At 57.1% G+C, this 23,803-nt stretch overlaps 1 protein-coding gene across 1 annotated transcript in view; it reads right to left on the bottom strand.

Moving 5' to 3' along the window:
* Positions 1–2,762: 2,762 nt before the first annotated feature.
* Positions 2,763–23,803, bottom strand: part of KCNQ4 (potassium voltage-gated channel subfamily Q member 4) — a gene marked incomplete at its 3' end in the record, with an annotated part of 55,504 nt that continues 34,463 nt past the window's right edge. Inside the window, exons 5-14 of the mRNA XM_079936341.1 lie at positions 23,174–23,299; positions 22,662–22,772; positions 22,375–22,470; positions 19,287–19,375; positions 17,370–17,531; positions 10,359–10,579; positions 8,527–8,626; positions 6,199–6,330; positions 3,551–3,680; positions 2,763–2,975 (exon numbers count right to left, since the gene is read on the bottom strand). Coding sequence (XP_079792467.1) covers positions 2,763–2,975; positions 3,551–3,680; positions 6,199–6,330; positions 8,527–8,626; positions 10,359–10,579; positions 17,370–17,531; positions 19,287–19,375; positions 22,375–22,470; positions 22,662–22,772; positions 23,174–23,299 — 1,380 coding nt within the window. The remainder of the gene's footprint in view (positions 2,976–3,550; positions 3,681–6,198; positions 6,331–8,526; positions 8,627–10,358; positions 10,580–17,369; positions 17,532–19,286; positions 19,376–22,374; positions 22,471–22,661; positions 22,773–23,173; positions 23,300–23,803) is intronic.

Below are 23,803 nucleotides of genomic sequence, written 5' to 3'. Positions count from 1 at the left end.
TAACCTCATCGGCAACAGCCTGGTAGCCACAGCCGCTCCCAGCCCTCAGCTACTTTTCTGTACTCCCAGACAAGCTTCACTGTGTCCCCTAGGAGGTACTAGCATCAGCCAGACAGCACCCCCTCTCCAGACCTCTGAGCCCTAGCACTTTAGGGTTCCCCCAATCAAGCCTGCAGGTTCTGTTAGTCCCAACCTCTTCCCTGTACTCCTGCCTTAGGAGTGGGAGCTGCTTCCTGCAGTGGTTCTGTTTGTTCTTACCGTCTACCTACATCAGTGTAACCCATTCCCTATAGTAAAGCCTTTGTGTTGAAAAACCTAGTGTAGTTTCTGTTTTTCTGACTGGACCCTGGCTGATGCAAACTATTAGAAAAGTGGTACTCACTTTTCACTGGGGCACTAAACCAAAAGAAAGTAAATTTGGAAGTGCCGGAGGTCATCTTGAGAGGTCAGCCTGCCTAAGAGGAGAGCTGAGACAGAAGAGAGATCCCTGACACATTTAAGCACCTGGATCTAGCTATGCATGAAGCCAAATCTATCCCCCGGACTTTTTAGTATCTGGGCCAATAAATTTCTCCCTCCCTCCCCTTCCTTCCTTCCTTCCTTCCACTTAAGGCATATCGTGTTTCATTTCTGTTGTTTACAACCAAAAGAGTCCTGACTAATCCAAATCTCCTCGTCCTCCTGTGCAGCGTTGGTGGTACAGTGGTGAGCATAGCTGCCTTCCAAATCTCCTCATCCCCACCCCCAGACCAGATGCCCCACTCCACAGGCACTGAACAACCAAGACCAACCACCTCCTGCTGAAAACTTTAATGAAATCAATAAGTTAATAAGTTAACAAAGTGAGGTACTTGCATATCCGAGAACCGGGTTGGTGGGGAACCTTGATCGTGGAAGCAGGAAGGGCTTCTTCCCAAGTCTCCTTTGGTCATAGGGTAATCCCATTCTCCTGCCCCTCTCCACAGCTCTGTCTCTCAGGGGGCGGAGGTGTGGCTCTCTGGGGACAGTGCAGTGCAGGTGAGGTGAGCCAGGATAGGCTCCATCCAGGGCATGACGGTCACATGCAGAGGGCACGTGGGGGCAGAGGCTGGGCACCATGGGGCTGAGCAAGATCCAACCCCAGCCCTGGCGCTGGTGCATGCAGGTCCCCAGTCATGAGATGCAGGCAGCTGGGCCTGAACCCCTTACTCCCTGGTGCCCCACAAAGGGTCACCATTGGTCCACTACCCATCACCCTCCTGCCACCTGCACTGGCTTTGCAGAAGAGGGACAAAGGGGTAGGGATACCAAAGAGGTGATGGGGGCCTGGAGCGGATGGGGGCTTATGCGGTATGGGGGCTGCCAACTGAAGTGAAAAGTGGAGTATGGAAGGAGGGGAAACAGTGCATGTGAGCACCATATGCAGTTGGTGCCTGACAAATGGTACTCACTAGATGCCTTATAATTCTCTCTGGGAGTGAGTTAGAGTAACTAGGAAGAGGGCAAGCCTAGATGGAAGTGGGCCTGATAACCACCCTGCGGAAGGGCCTGTGGTCTTTCCAGTGCTGTCCAGGCCCCAGAGGCCTAGGCCTGAGTTGTGCTGTGGGGACGCTAAGGAGGCCCTCGGGGGCAGGCAGAGGCAGCAGTTAGGGCTCCTGGACCTGTGCGGAGCAGATCTTCTTGAGAAAGGGGAGCTGGTAAAGTTCTGGAGACCTGGAGTCACGTCAGAGCTCCCTCTCCTGCCTGGATGTAGTTGGTAGGAGTGGACATTGCCCTGCAAGGCCAGTCCACTGGCCTCAGCTACAGAGGCCCAGGAAAGGCTGAGTGGCTCTGTGCTCAAGTCTCCAAGTGTGGGTGACTGTGTGTGTCAGCGCGAGTGTGAGAGACTTCCTGCATGTCTGGGGAAACTGTAGGGACATGTTTGTGTGATGGTGGGAGCATTGTCTATGGGAGGTTGGGGGGAGAACACAGAAACTTGTGTTGTCAAAGGTGTCTAGGGCCAGAGGGGAGTGAACATTGGCAGGAAGAGGGAGCCCCTGGGAGGGGACACCTGCAAATGGGAAGAAAGGCCCAGACACTGCCCTTTGGGAGGCAAGGGAGAAAGAGGCCCCATGCTGGGAGGTGAGCAGTTGATAAGCCAAAGAACAGGGATGGGGGTCATAGCCAAGCAGCCTGAGACCAGCTACTGCTGGGGGCCCATCTCCCAGTGGGGGAGGGGCAGGGGGACCCCATGGGGGTCCCCAAAGTTGCATATTTAACATAGTTTGCATATATGGTGCCCACCTGCCTTGCGGCAGGGTCCTGTGCTTGTGGGTACCTGTATGGGCACCGTGGGCCCACCCCCAAGTGGGGCGGGGACTTGGCCGGAAGGCTTCCCTGCTCTGTCCAAAGGGCAGGCCAAAGACCTCACCTTGCATAGCTGGAAGCTGACTCAGGGCTCAGGGCCCCAGCGCCCCACTCCCACTCCCGGAGCAGTGCCCCTGCCCGGCGGGCCGTGTCGGGCCTTGATGGAACAGGCAGGGCACTGGGGGGTCCCAGAGGCCGCGGGATAGCCGCCGCTGCTGCCCTCCGTACGGCCTGGCATCTCACGCTCCTGAGGTGGGGCGGGTCGCTGGCACCCACATCGGGTATCTCGCCCACCCAGGCAGCTCAATACTGCGTGTGGCCTCTCTCCCCACGAGGGAGCGAGTTCAAGTAAGAGAGGAGTCCGGAGGCCTCAGAGGGCGGGTCCGAGTGCCAGGCCGAGGGCCTGTCCGTGTGCTACCCCGCCCCTGAGAAGCCCCTCAGTCCATGTTGGTGCTGACCGAGCGGGAGGTGCTGAGAGTCTGTGCGGAGACGGAGATGTCCTCGTGGTCCACAGGGCTTTGGTAGTCGGAGGTGATGTCGGGGTCGAAGAGCGGCACTTGCACGGTGCCCAGGCTGGCCGAGGTGCCAGAGCGCAGGCAGCGCGAGTAGAAGCCCAACAGCAGGTCCAGCTTGTGCTCGATGGACTGCACCTGGGGGCGGGGCGCGGCTGGAAGCGTGGCCTGGCCGGGACTGGAGGCGGGACTTGGGGGCGGGACGCGGCTGGGAGGCGGGGCTTTCCCGGGGAGGGTCACGTCTGGGAGACGCGGCTCCTCCGGGAGGCGGGTGCGACAGGAAAGGCGGAGCTTGGCCGGAGGGCGGAACGAAGCTGGGAACCTGGGGTTTATTCCCCGCCCCGCCCCCCACGAACGAAATTTAGTTGTGATTGGTTGGGATAGTCCGGGTGATCGACAGAGACAAGTGAGGAGGGGGTCAAATGAAGCAGGTGGGACTTCGACGGGCTTATCTGAGACGCTAGCAACCTAGGGCGGGGCTTGGCTGGAGAGGGTGGGTTTATCGGGGTCGTTTAGCAGGAGTGGGCGGGCCTCCTGGGAGGCGGGGCTTATCTGTGGGGCGGGGTCGGTCGGGCAGGGGATGCCTGCCCCGCGGGTGCTCTGGGCTGCTCTGAGAAACGCACCCTCCCTTTGGGCTTGACCCGGGGGCCTTCCAGAGCTTCTCGGTCGACGACTAGCTCCACCACACCAGCGAAACTCCCTCCGACACTCACCTGCTTCTCCACCTTGACCACGCGTCCCATCATACTGATTTCATCCACCGCCTCCGTGTCGGAGGGCCCTTTGTCGCCCTTCTCCCGGGACTTCCGGTCCCCGGGGCCCCGGCCGACAATCTGGTCCACCCTGTGGGGAAAGGGAACTGTCAAAGGGCCCAGGCACTCGCCACAACTCTCTCCTACAAGAATTTGAGTTTGCCTGCTGAAAGGGGAGAGAGACATCCTGCAAGGTGGGAGCAGGCAATCTGAGGGCGGGGCCAGTTTGATCTGCCAAATGGAGGCCGAGTTAAACGGAGGTACCCGGCCGCTGCTTTGAGGGTTTTCCAAACAGGAGAGCAAAGGCATCACACGCAAGCATGACAAGTAAAACAGCTGCCTGATGGGAGGACAGGCAGGCAACGGTGGACTGGGTAGAGGGAGAGACAAAAGTGGGAATGTGAGTTATAAGGAGGACAAGGCTGGAACTGGATGCACGTTATTTTTCTACTCCTCTATATAGCAAAATTCTTGAAAGCGTTATCTCTACCCTCTATCTTCAGTTTCTCTCCGCCCTTCCTCTCCAAAACCTCCCCAATCAGGCTTTCATTCCCACCATTTCACCAAAACTACTGTTGTCAAGTTCCCAAATGACCTCCACGTTGTTAAATTTGATTCTCATTATACTTGACCTATTAGCAGTGCTCAGCACATCTGATCACCCCTTCTTCCTGCATGTTCTTCATCTGGACTCCCAAACATCAGCCTCGCCCAGTTCTCCTCCTACCTCACTCACTGCTCCTACCTCACTCACTGCTCCTTCTCAGTCCCCTTTTCTGGTTCCTCCTTTATCTCCACAATCTCTAAACATTGCAGGACCCAAGGCTCATTCCTGGGACTTCTTTATTTCTATTTATGCTCACTCGCTAACTGATGTCTTCAGTTCCAGATTTTCAATTCCTCTATACACTGTTGACACCAAATCTGCATCTCCAGCCTACACCTCTCCTCCCAACTCCACACTCCGCTGCCAGATCAACACTGCATTTAGATGTCTGATGGACATCACAAACCCAACATGCCCCAACTCTCCTGAGCAAAACTTGCTCCACTAGGGCTTCCCTGGTGGCACAGTGGTTGAGAGTCCGCCTGCTGATGCAGGGGAAACGGGTTCATGCCCCGGTCTGGGAAGATCCCACATGCCGCGGAGCGGCTGGGCCCGTGAGCCATGGCTGTTGAGTCTGCGCGTCCGGAGCCTGTGCTCCGCAACGGGAGAGGCCACAACAGTGAGAGGCCCGTGTACCGCAAAAAAAAAAAAAAAAAAAAAAACTTGCTCCACTCACTGACCTCCCGCATGCCAATAAACAGCAACTTTTTTCCTCTTGCTCAAGCCAAAACCTTAGCTTTATCCTTGATTCTCTCCCTCTCTCTCTCTTTTTTTCTCTTACACCCCTTCCAAAAACCCTGTCTGCTCTACCTTCAAAATATATCGAGAATATGACCATTTCTCCCCACCTCAACTGCTGCCACCTGGTCCAAGTCCCCAGCATCTCTTGCCTGGATGTCTGAAGTAGCTCCCTCACTGGTCTCCCTGCTTCCATCCTAGCCCCTTATAGGCCATTCTCAACACAGCATCCAGGGTGATCCTTTTAAAATATACCTCAGATTTCATCAGTCCTTTGCTCAAGGCCCTCCAATGCTTGCATCTTACTCTGATGAACGCCAACATCTTTGCAGTGGCCTACAGGGCTTTATATAGTCTAAGTGCCATTAGCTTTCTAACCTCATCTCCTGCTTCCCTCATGCCAGGACAGGCACACTGGCCTGCTTGCTGTTCCTAAATCATCACCCCAGGCACCTGCCCATCTCAAACCCTTTGCACCTGCTGTTCCCTCTGGAAACTATTTAAACAACAACCATGGGACTGTTTGCCTCACCTTCAATTTTTTTTTTCTCAAATGTCACCTTCTCGCCTATTTAAAAATCACAAATCCCAACACCCTAACCCTTATTTTTCTCCTTAGCCTTTATCATCATCTGACATATTCTAGTTTCACTTACTATCATCTGTTCTCCTTCAACTGGCATGAAAGCTCCATGAGGGAGGGGCCATTTGCTTTCTACCGTATCCCCACTGTCTGGTAAGTAACAAATAAATACCCAGTAACTATTTCTTGAGAGAACAAATGAATGGGCAGTGAGAATGCAAGCCACAAGAGGAAAAGGGCGAGTTGTAGGTGATTGGGGTCTTGACGTGAGAATCTACCTATACGCTGGGTGGAGAGAAGAGGTGCTGGAGGATTCCAGAGGCAAGAGGTGAGCAGCGTTGAGGACAATTTGCCTATTCCCTTAGGAGATGGGAAGTCACTGATTATCTTAAGCCTGTTACTTCAGGACGAGAAAACAGTCATCTAAAGACGTTCCCGAGGCAAGCAGGTCAGTAGGTTCGCAGGGAGGACCTGCGGCTTGGCGTTTCTTCAGGTTCAACAACAGGTGCGGGCTCTGGCTGCAGAGCGCTGCAGGCCAGAAACTCCAGCTCCCGCAGAGGGCCCTAGGGGGCGCTCGGGGCTCCGTTCGGGAGCCGGCAGAGAGGCTCCAGCGGACCTCGTGCGGGGGTTGGTGCCGCGGCCGCCCTGCCCCCCTCCCCCTTCGGAGGCCGGCTCACCCACCGGCCCTGCAGACTCTTGATCCGGCCCAGCATGTCCAGGTGCCCTGCTGAGTACTGCTCGATGACGTCCTTCACGTCGTATGGTCGCAGCGTCTCCTTGAATTTCCTTTTGGCTACCAGGAACTTCAGGATCCTGTCGGGGGAGGGAGTCTCAGAGGACAGGGATTCTTTTCCAGCCCCCACTCCGTCCTTTGCTACTTTGTCCAGCACGAGGGCAGCTCCTGCTTGGGCCACCGCAAACAGCCACTGCTGGGCGTCCAGCCTGCCCACATACCCGCCGCGCTCCTGCCCCGGCCCCCTGAGTTTGTTTGGTATTCTTTAATGTGCCTGTATCCTCAGTCAGCTGGGAGGGCAGGGACTGGGCCTGGTTTCTCTCTGCTGGGTGGAACACAAGGTAGGCATCTGTGAACACTGTTGCTGATGACAGTTTAGGGAAAGACATTTTTGCATATGCCTGTTAGCACTGCTGTGCTGGACCCCGGGCACCCAAAAGGGCATCAGATCCAATCCCTGGCCTCAGGAACACTGGTCTGGGGTGGGAGACGGAGAGGACACAGACAATTATGGGGTGACAAGGGTCATGTCAAGGAATGGAGAAAGAAGACTGGGGACCATGAGCAGGGAGAGCTTGGGTGGGGAGGTCAGGGGACAAGTCTTAAGCGTGATACTTTGCAGTCCCAGGGCAAGAGGTGGGGAATGAAGGGAGGCTTTCTGGACACAGACAGGCAAGGAGATGTGTGAGTGAGAGTCAGTTCAGAGTAGCTGGAACAGGATGTGAAGGAAAAGGGTTAATCCCTGGGAGGCAGGGGAGGTGTGTGTATGTGTGGTGGGGCCGAGGGGGGTACTCTGAAGAGCTCTGAATCCCCGGCAGCGACTGGGCCCTGGGAGGTTGGGGCAGTGGGGACGGCCGTGTGGCTTCCTCTGCTTCAGCATAACCATCCTCTGCAGGCCTGTGTGGAGGATGCCCCGGACGGGCAGAGTCCCGGGTGGGAAGACCCACTGCAGGGGCAGAGCTGGGAGAGGGCAGTGGGGTGGAGACACAGGACAGCCCTGAGCAGTGCAGGAGAGAGGACCGAAAGGCTTCTGAGTCTGAGTCCAGCATGACTCCCATGGCTTGGGCACCGGGTGGATGGCGGTGGCACTGCCTGACATGGGGACATGGGAGGAGGAACAGGATTGGGGCATGCTGCGTGTGAGGCGTCAAGGAGAGCTGACCTGAGCCAGGGGGCAGCTCGGGCGTTGTGTTCCAGAAGCTGGGCACTTGGAGGGGAGAGACAGGATGTGTAAAAAGCGGGTGGGGAGAGGCCTCAGACTCTCTGGGAGGAGGGTGCCCAGCTGACTCTGATTTAAAAGGGTTAGGCAGGTGCATGAGGCAGGGAGGAGAGGGGGTAAGTCTAGAAGGCCTAGGGGTGAAGCTGGAGCGGCAGTGTGGAGACAGAGACTAGGCCAGAACTCCATTCCAAGGAGCGTGGGGCCAGATCCCTGGCTGGATGGCTAAAGGGCTCAGGAGACTCTGCCCCCCCTGAATTGTTGAGGGAGACAGCCAGTAAAGCCAGTAGGGCAGGGGCCTTCAAACTTTTTGACCAAGACCCACCATAAGAAATACAGTTTACAGAAGCTAGTATACGCACACACACGCACGCACACACACACACACACACACACGCACACACACAACTGAAACAGAAGTTTCATCAACATTTTTATTCTTACTATGAGGGATGCACTCTGATACTTTCTATTCTTTTTTTTTTAATGTTGACCATGGCCCACTAAATTGATTTCACTAAGTTGATTTCAAACTGTTGTGACCTGTGGTTTGAAAAATACTGCTCTGGAGGAAGTCCTGGGGAAGACAGACAGGCAGAGGTCAAGACACCCAAGGAGAGACAGTAAGTCTGAGTCACAGAGGCAAGAGGAGGATGAGACTGAGACACAGAGATGGAGCAAAACTGCCTGTAAGACAGAGACCCAGGGAGAAACAGGCAGATGCCGATACCAGCTAGGGAGAGAGAAATAAAGAGAAGAGAGCCTGACATAAAGTAAGAGAGAGGAAGGGGAGAGAAGCAGAGAGGACACCGCAGGTGTGAGCAGAGGGACCATGATGGGCAGCGGTGCCCACCGCCCCACCCGGCCAGCCCTCCAGACACGATGAGTCTGCAAAAACCCTGCTGGGAGCCATATGCTGTCTCTCCACCCCACCCGCCTTCCACTGAGGGGACCAGGCAGGCGGCAGCTGGCGTGCTGGATGCTAGGCCAGGCCTGGCCATGAGGGCGGGCCCCAGACGGGGAGCAGCAGTGGGTGGCCCACCTCCAGCCTCAGTCTCACCTGACAGAGCGGATGACCGTCTTCACGGCAGGCATGACATCGTCCACTGTGAGTTCACACTGGTAGCTCTTCTCCTCTGCCACTTCCTCTGAGGGGCCCTCTGAAAAGTCCGGGGCAGGGGGACAGGTGGTGGCAGCAGAAAGGGCCATTCCCAACCCCTACCACCACCCTTAGAGGTACGGAGAGGGAGACAGAGCCTCAGGAAGGGCCCAGAACCTTCCTGGGGGCACAGAGCAGACCAGGTTCCTGGCCCCCTGGCTGTCCTGCCCAGAGTGAAAACCTCGGTTTGCCGCATGCCCGTCTGCCCCGTGTAAACATCTGCCTGGTGGCTGGCACGCAGGAGCTGCTTTAGGGCACATCTGGTCTGGCCCGGGGTAAACTGCACACAGCCCTAGAGGAAGTCCCACCCGTCCCACCACGCAGGCCAGTGAGCGCCAAAGACAAGGGGCTTGAGGCCTCTGCACATAACTGCGCACACAGCCTCATCCTTCAGCCAGGAGCGAATCAAGGGACTGGGTCCCACCCCCCAGCTCTGCTCCTGACGCAGCCTCTGAACCAAGTCATTCTCCCTCCCGCCCCCACGAGAGAAACAGCTTCTCCGAGGCTGGTGCCCTGCGCTGCGCAGACAGGTAATGCTATCCTGGCCTCACAGGGGCAGGAGGGGCAGGAGGCCAGGCAGCTTCTTGGCAGGGAAGAGGAGGCCCCGGGCACCAGCCATGCCCAGACTTCCAGCACCTCCCAAAGACTGGTTTGTGGGGTTCTGTAACTTTCCAGGAAAGGGCTGTCTGAGTGGTCAGCCAGCAGCATGCTGGGGGCTGATACAGCACGGACAGAGGCAGCATGGCTGGGTCCCCTCCCTCCGAGGTTCCCGTCCCCAACCTCCATCCTTGTCTACCCCCCCAACTCCTTTTCCCACCCAGGGCCCTGAAGCAGGTCAAAGCTGGGAGAAGTCTTCCAGGGGACTTGGTCCAACCCTCCTGTTTTCCAGAAGAAGACACCGAGGCACAGAAAGGGGCAGTATCCTACCTAGGTCACAGTGCAAGTCAGGAGCAGAGCTCGAACTCAAAAAAGTGACCTCTCTAACCAGTTAAAAGCAACCCCACCAGGTTCACAGCCTCACATCCCCAGGCTGGGCTGGCAGAGAGGGCCAGGGTGGGGAGTGTGGGCCATGGAGCTGGACAGACGTGGCTGGGGATACCAGCTCTACCACTCACTAGCTGAGAGAGCTCAGTCTCCACATCCATAAAATGGGGATAGAGACAGACCCTACTTCCCAGGGTTGTTGAGAGAAGTAAACGAGATAATCCACCCCCCAACAGTCAGGGCTCAGTTCAGCAAGGATGGCTTCCTGCTCCTTCCAGAGCATGTTTGTAATACTTCTAGCTTTTGTTGGGCACTTACTATATTCCAGAACTCTTCTGCTCACCTACTGTGGATAATCTCATTTAATCCTCACAACAATCCTATGAAGTAGATATGCTTCTTGTCCCCATTTTATAGATGTGGAAAATGAGGCCCAGGGAGATTAGGTTACCTGCCCAACATAAGTGACAAAGCCAGGATTCAAACCCAGGCAGCCTGGCTCTAAAGTCTGTGCTCCTAACCACTACCAAATGCCACCTCTACATTCTCCTCTGATTCTCAAACTGTCTGGAGCATCAGCAAAGCAGGTATTATGATGCCCATTTTACAGACCAGAAGACTGGTGCCCAAAGATAGTCAACCTGCTGCAAAGCTGGGGCTAGAACCAAGTTATTCCCATCCCCAGCCCAGACTCTGTGTCCGCCCTGCCACCCTCAGCAGGTCCTGGCCCCAGACCCACAGGGGCTCACCCTCAGCGGAGGCACGGGGTTTGAGTCTCAGGGAGGCCCGGAAGCGGGTGCGGTCGTTGAAGCTCCAGCTCTTCTGCACCTTGGTGGGGCTGCTGGCCTCCCCCTCCTGCTCACTGCTCGGGGAAGTGGGCATCGGCGGAGGTGCTAGGTGCTGCTTGGAGGGGCCTGTCCGTCGCTGGGAGCTGCCCATGCGGATGCGGTCTTTGATACCCATCCGCCTGCTGGCACAGCAGGTCGGGTGGGGGAGAGAGCCAAGTTAGCCGGAGCTGGGGGCCAGTGCGAGTGGGGACACTGCTGACTTAGGGCTTGGGGGCAGGTACTGGGGCTGATTCTCCACCAAGGGGAGACTTCCTGGGATGGGACAAGGGTGTGGTGAGGGAGGCCCTGACTCCTATGAGAAGCTGATCCAGGGTCAGTCTGAACAGCTCCCCTCCCCACTCCGACCTCCCACCCCTTGTTGCCCAGACAGATAAGGGGTGCACAGGAGACAGATGTCAGAGTGGAAAGAGTGACAGAAACCCAAGAAGGGAGTCAGAGACAGACAGGGGGACTGGGGAGCTGGGCCTGGCCCAGGCAGGTGGGTGGGTGGAGGTGGTGACCCCTCTGGGGACAGACAGGCTGCTGAGGGATGGAGAAGCTCACCTGGCCACGCACACTGAGTTAGGCCCCCAGCTCCTCCCTGTACACGGGGGCGGGCTGCGTGGAGTTGAGGGCACGTGCATGTGTAGGGTGTGTGCTTGCATGCACACAGGTGCCAGTGTGTATACCTACGTCGGCATGTGTATACACGTGTCAATTTATATTTTCCTCCTTTGCCCACCGCTGCAGCTATCTGACCCCACACTGGTCAGGTCAGGGCTTTAGGACATGGTACAGTTGTACAGGCAGTGCACTGCAAAATTCCAAAGTCTCCATCACTCAGACTTCAGTGAGAATGGTGCCCCTGGAGGTGTGCAGTGCACTGGCCTGCTGGGGCTCTTGGCCCAGCATGGGCCCACAAGTATGCCCAGGCCATGCCTGGTGCCCCTCCTCCCAGTGAAGGTCTATAACCTGTTCTTCTGTGGTCTCCCCTGCCTGAGCCCTGCCCACCCAGACTGACGTCCTGCTTATGTGACCCCCCCAGCCTCCTGAGTCTGCAGTTCAACAGCATCTACATCTCCGTGTACGTGTGAACATACGTGTGTATCTGTGTGTGTACTCAGACTTCCCTTCCCGCACCCGAACTCCTCACCCATTCCCCAAATCTTGGAGGAAGACAGGTGAGGGGAGGCCTCAGGTTCCCCGCGACAGGCCCTGCTTAACCAATACCTGGTAGAGTAACTCTGTGTCCAAGAGGTTCAAGGACCACGTTGTCGCTGTCTGAATAGGACCTATGCAAACATCCCCATCCCATGGCCTGTGGTGTCACCACTGCCTCCCTGCTGTGGCTTGCCACTTGAAGGGCCCCCTTCAGACACGTCTGGGGCCCTTCCACCCCAGACGTCCAGGGCCCTGGCTCAGGAGAGCACCAGCCAGTCTGGGAGGAATTCTGAGATGGGCCCGGGGCTGGGGGAGGACACTGTGTCACCTGGTCTCTGGGACTTTCAGATCCAGGGTTGAGGAGAGGACAGACTCTGGTTTCAGGGCAGAGTGGGAGCTATGGTCCTCCATGCCCAGGGCATGGGGGACAGAGTATAGAGCCGAGGTGCTGAGGTGCGGGAGACTTCGAAACCAGGGGCACCTTCAGCAGGTGCCTTCAGGAAGGCAACTGGGATGTAGGGCCATCCTTAGCGGTAGGAACCTCTGCCCGGAGGGGAGAGGTTACAGGTCAAGGATGCGAGCCCTGACGATATGAGGACAGGGCGGCCCCTGCAATCCAGCATGCTGTTTGCTGGCCCAGGACCCCCTCAGCACATCCCAAAGATTCCAACCAAAGTTTGAGGTTGGCTCTCCCAAACTTTCCTCCGCCGAGCTGTTACTTCAGGCTCTCTTCATGCTGGCAAGCACCCCCCAACCCCGTCCGTGCAGCCCCTCCTTCTGTCCTCCACTCTTCCAAGGGGCAGAGGAAGAGAGGGGGGTGGAGAAGGCCCTGACACTCAGCCAAGGGCCCAGAACTCTGGACCTCTGTGACCGGCACATCACTCCAATGGTGTTCTGGGGGAAGGGGGTGAGCTCCCTGTCACGAGAAGTGTGCAAGACTGAGTTTGCACTCAGCAGGACGGATAAAGGAAGGGGGTGGGGGCTTGCCCTAGAGGTCTTGAAAGGTCCCTCTCCAGCTCTGATCTGTGATGGTTGAAGGAGCTTCCGGCGTGGTTTGTGGGGTTCTGTAACCTTCCAGCCAGCCAGAGACCCTGGACTCCTCTTCAAGGTAACAAGGCACTGTTTTCCCAGGGGCGGCCCTGGATTCTAGCTCCTTGGGCAGCGCCCAGAAAACGGCTCATGTCAGCCTCTTTGAAGCCTAAAAGCTCAAAGAAAATGGAAAGAAACCTGGCACACAGTGGACATCGAAAGAGCTCCTTCCCTCCCTGGCTCCTCAGAACACACAAGGTCCACTCTGACTGCCTGAGCCTTTTCAGCTCTCAGCCACTTCAGGTGGCGGGCTCCAGTGTTACCTCCCCTATTTTACAGATATGGAAGGGGGTGACTCGGCTTCCAGGTCATAGAGCTCCTCTGGATGGAACGAGGCCTGGAACCCAGTTTTCTGTGACCGCAGAGACTATGTTCTTTCCCTGGGGCAAGCCGCCAGGATAGGGTGTCGGGCAGTGATGCTCAGGTGGGGGCTGTTTTGCTCACCAGGGGACATTTGGCTGGAGACATTTTTTGTCGTCACTCTGGGGGGTGCTCCTAGCATCCAGGTAGAGGCCAGGAACGCAGCTAAACATGCTGAACAATGCATGTGACAGCCCCCAACAATAAAGAATTTTCTGACCCAAGACATCAATGGCGCCAGTGAGAAACTGATTGCAGCGTCTGTTGGTGTCTGGGGGATAGATGTGTGGGCTTGACTGGGGCTTCCCCGTGCGAGAGGGTAAGCTCGGGGCACTGGCTGCCCTCTGACTGCTCTGCTGGACCCAACCCCTGTGCTCACTCCCACAGGTATTTCTTTAAGGACTCCATCTGCCTGCCGAAGGCCAAGCTCAGCGGTGGAGGCGTGGCGGGAGGCAGCCTACCCCTACTGGTGCTGCATACAGCCCCTCTCTTCAGGACTGGGAAACAGCACATGGCTGGCCTCGCCCTTCCTGCCCACCACACCCACACATCCCAAGGAATCTTGCAAAGGGGCAGATCTGACCCAGAGACTCCTTGGTTTTATCCTCCAGCATGTGCCCCTGTCCTACAGCCACGGTTTCCAAGCTCATATCATAACATACCAAACTGCATGAGGCCGACATTTATATAGCACTTCCGCTGAGCCAGGCACAGTCTGAACGGAAGCAGACCCTACGATCGTCCGCATTTTACATGGGAGGAAATGGAGGCACAGAGGGCTTATGCCCGAGGTCCCCTAGCCAGGCTCAGATCCAGGACCCATGTTTCTAAGAAACACTGCTTCTTGGTAGAGCAGCCAGGAGCTCCGTCACCCGTCTCCTCCTCATGGGTCCCCTGATCCACAAGGCTCCTGATGCACTTTGGGAAACCCAGGACTCTGTAAGCCCAAGCTGCCAGGCAGTGCCAACAGTATAAAGCTCACACGGGGCCCTTGGCTTCTTCGTGACCCAGCCTCGGCTCCCGACCTCCACGCTGGGCTGCCTGTTCTTTGCCAAAGCCGCGCTCTCTCTCACCCCCTCCCCTTGGTGCGCATCGCTTCCTTGGCCTGGAAGGCCCTCCCTCACACCCACTCCTTTGGGGGCCTTCTCTGGGTGAAATGCCTGACCCAAGCTCCACAGGCCCCCTGCTTCTGCCTTCAGTTGTGCTCATCACACCAAAGAGCAGTTACTCTTTGCAACTCTCTAGGCACAATGCTTTATTCATCATTGTGTTCCTAGTGCAGGGCCTGGCACAGGGCAGGTACCAAGGGATGTAGTGGCTAAAGGAGGCAGCTAAAGAACTGGGCTCTGGAGTTAGCGAAGGAGGTGCCAATCCCAGCTCCTTCAGGCGCCTGCTAGGATCTAGGTGGTCAGCGGGGAGCCAGGAAGCTAAAGGCCCGGCAAAGGTCAGAGTGGGAAGGACCCTCAGAGAGCCTCTAGTGCAATCTGCCCATTCCATAGATGGGAAACTGAGGTCCAGAGAAGGGAAGCAATTCGGCCAAGATCACGCAGGGGCGTCAGCGGCAGAGCCAGAACTCATCCCAAGGCTCCTGTATGTGTCCCTCCTGGCAGACTGGGCACCAGACCTGGCAGACTGGGCACCAGGCCCTGGAAGACTGGGCACGAGACCTGGCAGAGGCATCCCCAGGAAGGCGAGGGGCTCATCAGGGCCCCAAGGCAGATGGCAGGCGGCAGGCACATGCACCTTGTCTCTGGCCCATCCTGTCCGCCTCTCCAGCCCCAGAACTGGGTGGGGCAAGGAGGAACGGCAACAGGAGAAGGCGAGGGGGTACCTCGGTCTCCAGCTGGCGTGGATCCGAAAGAAACTCCGTTTATTACTAAACATCTGGCTGGAAAGTTGAGAACAAGACACAAACAGAGGTTAGTGGGAAGGAGGCAGGTGGGCAGAGCATGGGGAGCTGCCAGGATGGGGCTGGCCTCCCGTGGCTGGTGGGAGAGAAGGACCCCCCAGCTCAAATCATCCTCCAGCCCACGTGCCCAGAATGCAGAGGTTCTCCAGCTTTGCATAAGGATCTCATGGGGAGCACGTTAAATATGCAGAATTCTGTGCCTCTTCTCCAGAGATGCTCATTCCGTGGGCTTGGGGAGAGGTCCAGTATCTCTGCATTTTGAACAAATGTCCCATGGGATGCAGACGCAGGGAGTCAGTGGACCATGCTTTGAGAACCACTGTCTTAGCACCTCATCACAAAACCCATAGAGAGAGGTGCTGGCCCTGCAATGCCACCCCTCAGGAAGTCCTGCTCCGTGTAGCCCTGGGAACGTGCTCAGCCTGGATCCACCCACAAGCACCACTAAAGGTGTGGCCAACCAGGGGTGTGTGTGTGTTGGGGAAGGGGGTCCTGTCTTGGGCACCCACCCCACAGGGCCCAGAGAGCCAAGATTAAGGATATGGCCATTTGGCCTGAGGCTGGTGCCTGATCTCCTAGAAATCCCAGCTCAGCCCCTGGCGTCCCTGGGAAGAAGGGACACTCCAGCACCAGCACCATAAGCCCCAGCCACACAGACACTGCAGGGCAGACAGACACAGGCCGGAAGTTAGTGATGGCCGAGCTCTCGGCAGTCATCTGTTCCTAGGCCTCGGGGGGCCAGAGACCCAGAGCAGCTGCGGGGGGTGGTACCAGTACTGGAGTCCAGGATAATCTCCATTTTCAGTGTCTTCCTACTCAGGCAGAGTGAGACGAGAGCGAACTGAAGCTACAGAGAGCCCTGGCGCAGGCCGTGGGCCGTGGTGCTCAAATGCCAAAACTTCTGAGTTTCTACCTGTCAGCTGTGGTTGGCTGGGTGTGGGGATAACACTGTAGGACATTCAGATAGTGACAAAGGATACAAGTGGGGCTGCACCGTGGACCCTCTTCCAGTGAACTCCCAGCCTACCCTGGCCAATCACGCTTCCCTTCCTCCCAGAGACCTGGAGGAGCTCTCCCTCTCTACCCACTTCCTGTTCAGCCCCTGGCCAGAAGTGCCCTCACTGAGACCGGAAAAGGAATTCTGCTCCCAGCATCCTCTGCACCAGAACCCCCTCCTCCCTGTTCCCCAGGCCCTTTTAGCCCAGAAACCCAGAGCCCCTGATCAGCCTAAAAACTGCTGATTTTCTGCCCAGAACCCAGAGGCTCAGAGTAGCTTGATGACTTTCTCAAGGACACGCGGCACCAGGCGGCGGAGGCTTTCAGGGCACCTCCACCTTCCGATCCCCGAGTGGCTCACCTCTTCTCCCCTCCCTTGTTCTGGGCCTGGGACTCAGAATCACACCTGAGGCTCAAGGACCAGATGTCCACCTGGCTGATTCAGGGATGACATGTAAAGATGAGACGAAACAAAGAGATGGGTAGGCAACGGGGTGATTGTGGTGGCGGGGGATTGAATCCTTGACCTCAAAACTACACCTCTACGGGAGAAGCTGCTTTCCCATATTGTGAGTTAGTGGGCCTCCCTTACCCAAATATGCCTGAAATTCCACTATTTATGAACATTTATGTGAGGGTAAGCATTGTTCTTTCTTTGTTCTTCTTTCAAGATGCAAAAGCTCCAGGAGAGGCAGGTCAAGGGGAAAGAGACTGTTGGGACAGCAAAATGTCCCTCTGTAAGGAAGAAAGACATTGTGGGAGAATCCCAGGAGGACCCTCTGGGATTAGCAAAGCTGTGGACAAGGCTTGCACACGACAAGAGCATTAGTCATTGGTTGAGTTTACATAGGCCCTACAGCAGTTCTTAGTCACAGAGCTCTCTTTCCAGGTGGCATCTCGTTCCCGAGAGGCGAGTTCAGCGTCAAGCCCCTTCTAGAGGAACATGCTGGGGGAGGGGGGGGTTCCTGCCCTCACACCCCAGTATGGTGTCCACGATTACCTGAGCTGTAAGCACCTGTGGCCAGCGGCCTCCTCCTCTCTCCAGCTTCCCGGGAGGGATGGGAGTGCAGGGATGGAAGAGTGAGGGGGATGTGGAAACAGAGAAAGAAAGAGGACAATGGAATGAACGGAGGAGGTGATGGGAAAGGATGGTGTGGACATCTCCCCCACTCAGACCCTTGGAACCCAAGGTGACAAAACGATGAGTCCACTCTGGCCTCTCCAGAGAGACCCTCGTTCTGTACCTGTCTGACCCTCTGATGACAACTGGTCCAGGCCTCATGACAAGGCCTGGGAGTCCCCAGCACAGGCCCAGACACCCACATAGTGGCTGGAGGCAGGTCTGAGAGAGGATGAGACAAAGAATGGAAGAGGAGGAGGAGAAGCAAGAGGAGGTGGCAGCCCCGGGGGGCCCCTACCTTTCCCCAGGGCAGAAGTAGGTGCTGCCCGGCCGGTGGCAGGTGGCAACGGGCGGGTAACGGGAGGGCGCTCCGTCGGGTACTGGCGCCCGCCGCACCTCCAGGGGCCGTAGGCCCCCGTTGCGGGCCCGTTGCACGTGCTCAAACAAGAGGGCCAGCTCTCTGCAGGACAGGGCACCGTCAGCAGCAGGCAGGGCCTTGGCACCACCCCCTCACCCAAGGGCACTGAGCTCCTGACAGATCTTGCCAGGCCCTGCCTCTCTGGAGGTGCTCGGCAAACACCCCAGGCCCGCGTGGGCAGGGGTGGGGGTGGGAGACTAGCCTTCCCCCCTCTCTCTCTATACTCAGCTCCTAGGAAACCCTCAAGGGTGCCAAGTATGACAGTGCAGGGTGGGCGCCACTCGAGGGCGCCCTCCCAAGGGGGCAGGTGGGAGCACAAATCCACCTCACTCTGTTCAGCAAGCCGAGCTCCTGGACGTGGAGCTGTGCCCACCCGGAGGCCAGCGGCAGCCCTGAAATCCTCGCCCTCCAGATGCGACTGGATTTTAGGGGGAAACTGAGGCTGAGGAGGGAGCCTTGATAGTGCAGCCCAGCTTCCTCCTCCTGCAGCATTCACTCTTGCCACCGGGCTCTTGGAGACCAGATTGAGGGCTCAGCTTCTTAACTCTCAGGCTTTCTTGTTTCTATAACAAACTTTCTTGTTTCTATAACCCAAGAAGGATATCTCCTCTCTTTGTCCTCTTTGTCTATTGTATGGATGAGGAAACTGAGGTCCAGGGAAAAGGAGGACCAGTGGACCCAGAATTTCCAAACCAAGCTCTGTTCCTCTTTCCAGAGGACCCAAGACCACCTTCCCAAATCTTTCCTCCCCATCACACACATCATATTTCTAACAAACCAGCCCCTGCCCCACTCCCCAAGGCCTGGCCTTGAGTCCTTAGGACTGCTTCTAGAAAGGATGACTCCTTCTAATCTAACCGGCATCCCTGTCTCTAAGGTGGGAGCTTGCCTCTGCCAGGTGGAGAGATGGGGGGAACCAGTGTGATTCTGGGAGCCCCTCCTTCCCAGCCCCTTCTCTCCTGCTCCTCCCCTGGAAGGCCACTGGGGCTGAGAGGGAGCGGGGATGGGGGCAGCCAGGTGTAGGGGTGAGTGGGGTCACGCAACAGCTGCTCTTGGAGAACTAATGAGGCAAAAAAGGCACCGGCAAAAACGCTGAGCGCAGCAGCCTGGCCCCGCCTTGCTCACTGCCCGCCTGCCCACGGGACTGAGCCGCTCTCCAAGGTCTTCATTCCTGCCTCAGGGCCTGGCCAGGCACCTGGCCACACGAACCTTGGTGATGCCATTAATGATCCCCTGTGCGGAGCCACCCCCGTGCAGTCTTACCCCAGCCTGGGCCAGTGGGGCGAACCCACTTCTGGGCCCTAAGGCTGCTGCCTGGGACAGTAAAATCAGTTACGCATGGGGGTGCTGGGGTGGGTGCTTGTACCCAACATGGCACACACGTTCTTGCCCACGCCACGCTGTCTCTACCCAGCTGCAATACGCCAGGCTGGCGAGCGCTAACACTGCCCCCAACTCAGACCGCGGGGAGTGAGCTGCCTGGGCCACTGCCCTGAGTGGCAACAACTCTGGGTGAGCATGTGGCCTGCTAACACCCCAGGACCCAGGGCTCAGCCAGCAGGGCAGGGTTCCACCCCATGCCCTGTGTCCAGCGTCACCGCATTCCCTGGCATAGCAGAGTGGGAGAGAGGACGTTCCAGGCTCTGGGTGACATAAGATCTACAGGGCCAGCCCCAGATGCTCCCATGGGAGCTATCACCCCTTTGCCTCCCCACCAGGGTTGAGTCCCAGCCATTTGTCCCCAAGGGGCATTACTACCAGCCACCCACCTCCCCTTCCCCCTGCAGTAGGACCTACTTGAAGGACGGGAGGATGCTGTCATAGTAGTACCAAGTGGCTGTCAGGTAGGCCCGGCTCGTGTCGGTGGAGTACAGGCGCCATGCAGCCTGGTGGTGTGGAAGAAACGGGAAGGAGGTGGTGGGGGACAAGGCATCAGAGAGGCCTCTCAGCCCCCCACCAACCCTCTGCCCCCAAAAGAACCCAGTCCTCAGGCCAGTTGAAGGGTACTCAGAGCCAGAGGCCAGTTCCAACTCCATAGCCACCAGCAGGGCTAGAAGGAGGCCTGGAGAGAAAAGACTGCCCCAAGGTGACGCACAGTCAGCATCAGAGCCAGAGGCCTTGGAGCGTGGGAGTTAAGAGCTGCGGTTTTGTCATCAGGTAGAAGTGGGTTTCCAATCCCAGCTTTGCCACCTACTCATGTGGGCAAATTAAGTAAATGTGCAGAGCCTCAGGTTCCTCATCTGTGAAACGGACATAATACTACTTACCTAACAGAGTGTTGTGAGGACTAAATGGGCAAATGTATATTAAATGCCAAGCGCAGTGCATGGCACATAGCAGGCACTTAATACCTAGTTCCCCCCCTTTTTTTAAACATCTTTATTGGAGTATAATTGCTTCACAATGGTGTGTTAGTTTCTGCTTTATAACAAAGTGACCAAGTTCCAGTTTCTGCTTTATAACAAAGTGACCAAGTTCCCCCTTTAAACACTCCTGTTATCCTGTTACCACAGCTGATAAATATCTATTCATTGTGTATTTGATTAACGTCTTTCTCTCTCCTTAGACTGTAAGCTGTGTCTTGGTCAGCACTGTATCCTCTGGCACCTGATGGGTGCACTGCAAGTGTCTGGGGAATGAACACTGACTGAATAAACCATTGTTACTAATAATAACCCCACCCCCTCCTTCCCAGCTGCCTGTCACTGCCCATGGGATTGACGAGGGGAGGAAACAGCATCACCTACCAACCCCTCAGCACCCATGAAGTTGCAGGGTTTCCTCTGCGGCAGGAGGGATGACGATCAGACAAGAGGAAGGACAGTCCCTCTCCCCCCAGGTAAAGAGAAGAGCCAGGTAGGGACTGTGAGTGGGGTAATCAGTGAGGGCAAGAAGGCTTGGGAGGTGCTGGGCAGGAGGAAGCAGAACTGGTCCCTTCTTCGGGTGCCTCTTGTCCTTAAGGGACGGCCCACTGCTGACCTCACTGGCCAGGCACCCTCCCAAGACAGGAATATTTTTACTTCCTGCTTGCCTAGGCCCCTGGCTTGGGCTGGGGAGCAGCTGCCAGAGCTGTCTCATTAATTATGGGCACCACAATACCAGCTGTCTCTCGGCCTGGCCAGTGCCAGCCGCCTGCCCCTACAATGCCCCTCGGAAGGCCAGCTCCCAGGGAACAGCAGCCATTGTGCCCCAAGGGATGCTAAGAAGGAAAGGTTGGGCTGGTGGCCGGAGATAGTAGAGATGGGAGGGGGGTTCCACCCTGGGGAGGAAAGATAAGGGGGGCCTTGAGTCAGACCTGGGCTGGGGGGTCAGAGCATGGCCAGCTGGGGAGCAGGCCGAGGCAGGCTGTGCATAGGTGCCCTGAACTATTTCTCGCCGAGGTTCCTCTTGCACAAGGCTGAGTCACGGAGTCACAAAAAAATCAGAGTCTTGCCTCAGCCCGTGCCCCGTCGGAATGCCTCAGACAGTGGGGGAAACTGAGCCCACACACTCCTGCTTTTTTCCCACCCGTCTGGCTGTTCCTCCTCTGCCTCCTTGGCTGGCTCAACTCTGACCACCCAGCCACGAAGTGCTGAGGTTCCTTAAAGCCCAGCTCTGGACCATCTTCTCTTCTCCTTCTGTCCTCTCCCCACTGGGCAAGCACTTCATTACCATCCGCACACAAGGCCCAGCACATTCCTCACCTCGGCTGCACACCAGTACATCAGTGACCTCCTCAACATCCCCCCTCGGGGGCTCAGAGGCCCCTCAGACTCTGCGTGCCCCAGCCAAGCTCACACTCTTCATGCCCCCAAGTCTGGTCCCCCTCCAGTGAGGAGGGTCATCCACCGTCCAGTCAGGCAAGCCAGTCACCCTGCCATCTCCCTCTCCCTCACTCCTGATGTCACCAATTTCACCTCCTAAATACGCAGCATCTGCCTATTTCCTTCCATCTCATCTGTTGCTACCCTAGTCCAAGTCACCCGCCTTGGACTCACCCAGACTGTTCCCAGAGCCTCTTATCTGCTCCCTCCACACACGCAGGTCACCCTCCAATCCACTCACCACCTTTCAGAACACATATCTGATCATGTCACCCCTTCCTCCTGCCCCGTACCTGTTAATGGATCCTCATTGTTCTTAGGAAACTGTTAAATTCCTCTCTCTGGCCCTCAGGTCTAGGCCTCGCCCACTTATCCAAACCCTTCCACTTGAGCTTTCTGTTCCCGTCTCAACTAGCTTCCTTCCTGTTCATCAAACACACCCTGCTCCCTTTCACCACGGGACCGTTGCACACGCTGTTCCCTTACCTCGAAGGCTTCCCCCTTCACCTCTTCACCTAGTTAACTCCTACCCATCCTCCAGCTCTCTGCTCAAGTGTCAGTTTCCCAGTGTAGTCATCCCTGAGTTCCCCTTTAAGGTCAGATCAGGCCAGGTCCCCTGTAAAATGCTCTTCAGAGAACCATTTCTTTCTTTCAACGTGTTTCTCTCGGTTTGTAGCTACAACATTCACTGGTGGGAGTGCTTGCGGGGTGAATTAAGGTGTCGGGAGTAGAACAGGCTTACTGATGACTGCACAGCTGATGGGTGGCAGGACTGGGTTTCCACTAGGGACCTAGGGCCTCTTGTCCAGTCTCCACTCCACTTCAGGCCATGTAGAGTTGGGGTTGCAGTGGGTCAGTGGGACAGCTCTGGCTAGCCCTGAACTGGGCATGTGGTGCAGGGAGAAATTTCTGAAAATCTTAGCCAGCGTCCTAGCTCTGTCCCTGACTTGGCATGTGACCCCAGAAAAGTCACATCTCTCTGAGCTTCAAAGTGGAGTCATAGTTGTGAAGCTGGGACACGAGGGTCATCATACAGAGCTGACACACCAATTCAGTTCAGGGGCTTCCTGGGCGTCCTGTACCTGGATGAGGTTGGCTGCTGGCATCCTCCGCTTCTCAAAGTGCTTCTGCCTGTGCTGCTCCTGCACCTTCAGGGCAAAGCCGGAGCCAAGGATGCCCTAGGAGGATAGGCACGGTTCGCGGAATATGGTGATGGTGGGGACAACAAAAGGCAGCAAAGGTGCCCCCACCTCTGCCCATCTGAGGTGCCCACCACCACTCATGCAAATGCTGGACGGGGCTTAAGCAGGATCTGTCCCCAGGACGCCCCCGCCCAGGGCTGGGCCATCCGAAGTGGAGGGGGACTCACGGCAGGCAAGGCAAAGAAGGAGACGCCTAGTAAGGCGAAGCCAGCAGCCAGGACCCTGCCCAGCCACGTGTGTGGTGTCTTGTCACCATAGCCAATGGTCGTCAGTGTAATCTGGGAACGCAAACAGGTTACCTGCAGGGCTGGTTACGGGGGCCACCCACAGGAGCTTGTTGGGTCCCAGGCAGGTGGGAGCCTGATCACAAGGGAGGGGGCCTCCATGGTTGCCCACAGGTACTGGTCACAAGGACTTGTCAAGGGGGCTGGTTAGAGGCATAAGTGGATTCTCCGCCTCCCCCGTGCTGGTGGAGGAGAGGGGTACAGGTCACAAGGACTTGATGTAGGGAACTAGATGGGGTCACATGCTGGTCCACTGGAGGACTAACACAGAGGCTGGTCACGAAGGTCCCAGCCTTAGTCGAGAGGACAGGGACAGGCCCCTAGGTCGGGGTCACGACGATCAGGCCGGGGAGGGTCCCAGGGAGAAGGGCGGCCCTGCACAGACCCTCACGCACCGTCCCCCACCACAGCGAGTCGGCGTAGGAGGAGAAGTCGGAGTTGGCGTCCTTCTCAGCCAGATAGACCAGGAAGGAGGCGAAGATGAGCACCAGAAACCCGATGTACCAGGCGGTGATCAGCTCCTGTGGGGTCAGCAAGGGATGAGACCATACACCTGGCACAGGTGGGGAGGTGGACGGCTCCCAGAATGGCCTATGGGAGGCGTTCTGAAAGGGGATAAGAGTACCCACCTCTCGGAAGTCCCTGGAGGTGGCTCTGCCTGCCTTTCTTTCTCAGCAACTCCCTTCAAGGAGACCCTGCCCCGCCTTCAAGGAAGAGCGAGGCCCTCACAAAACCTCAGAGCAAGCCCCGGCCCTGCCCTTGACCCTCCAGGTTCCACGCTCAGACCTCCGCCCACAAGCCCATCTTGCACCGCCCCCCAAGCCCCACTTTCAGGCTTCCATCCCGCCCCACATCCTGTCCCGCCCCAGCCCCACCCTCAGACCCCGCTCCAGCTCCCCACTTCCCTGTAAGCGTAGACCCCCAAACCCGGAAGCTTCCAATTGAGACTCTCAAGCCCTGCCCTTCAGGCCCCGCCTCCTGGCCTGGTTCTGACCTCCCCTCCAGACCCCGCCCTTGCCCCGCCC

Source organism: Stenella coeruleoalba, assembly GCF_951394435.1.
Source record: "Stenella coeruleoalba genome assembly, chromosome: 1".
In the NCBI taxonomy this organism is placed as follows: domain Eukaryota; kingdom Metazoa; phylum Chordata; class Mammalia; order Artiodactyla; family Delphinidae; genus Stenella; species Stenella coeruleoalba.
Note: the sequence above shows the minus strand (reverse complement) of the source record. Positions and strands in the feature narration are given on the sequence as shown.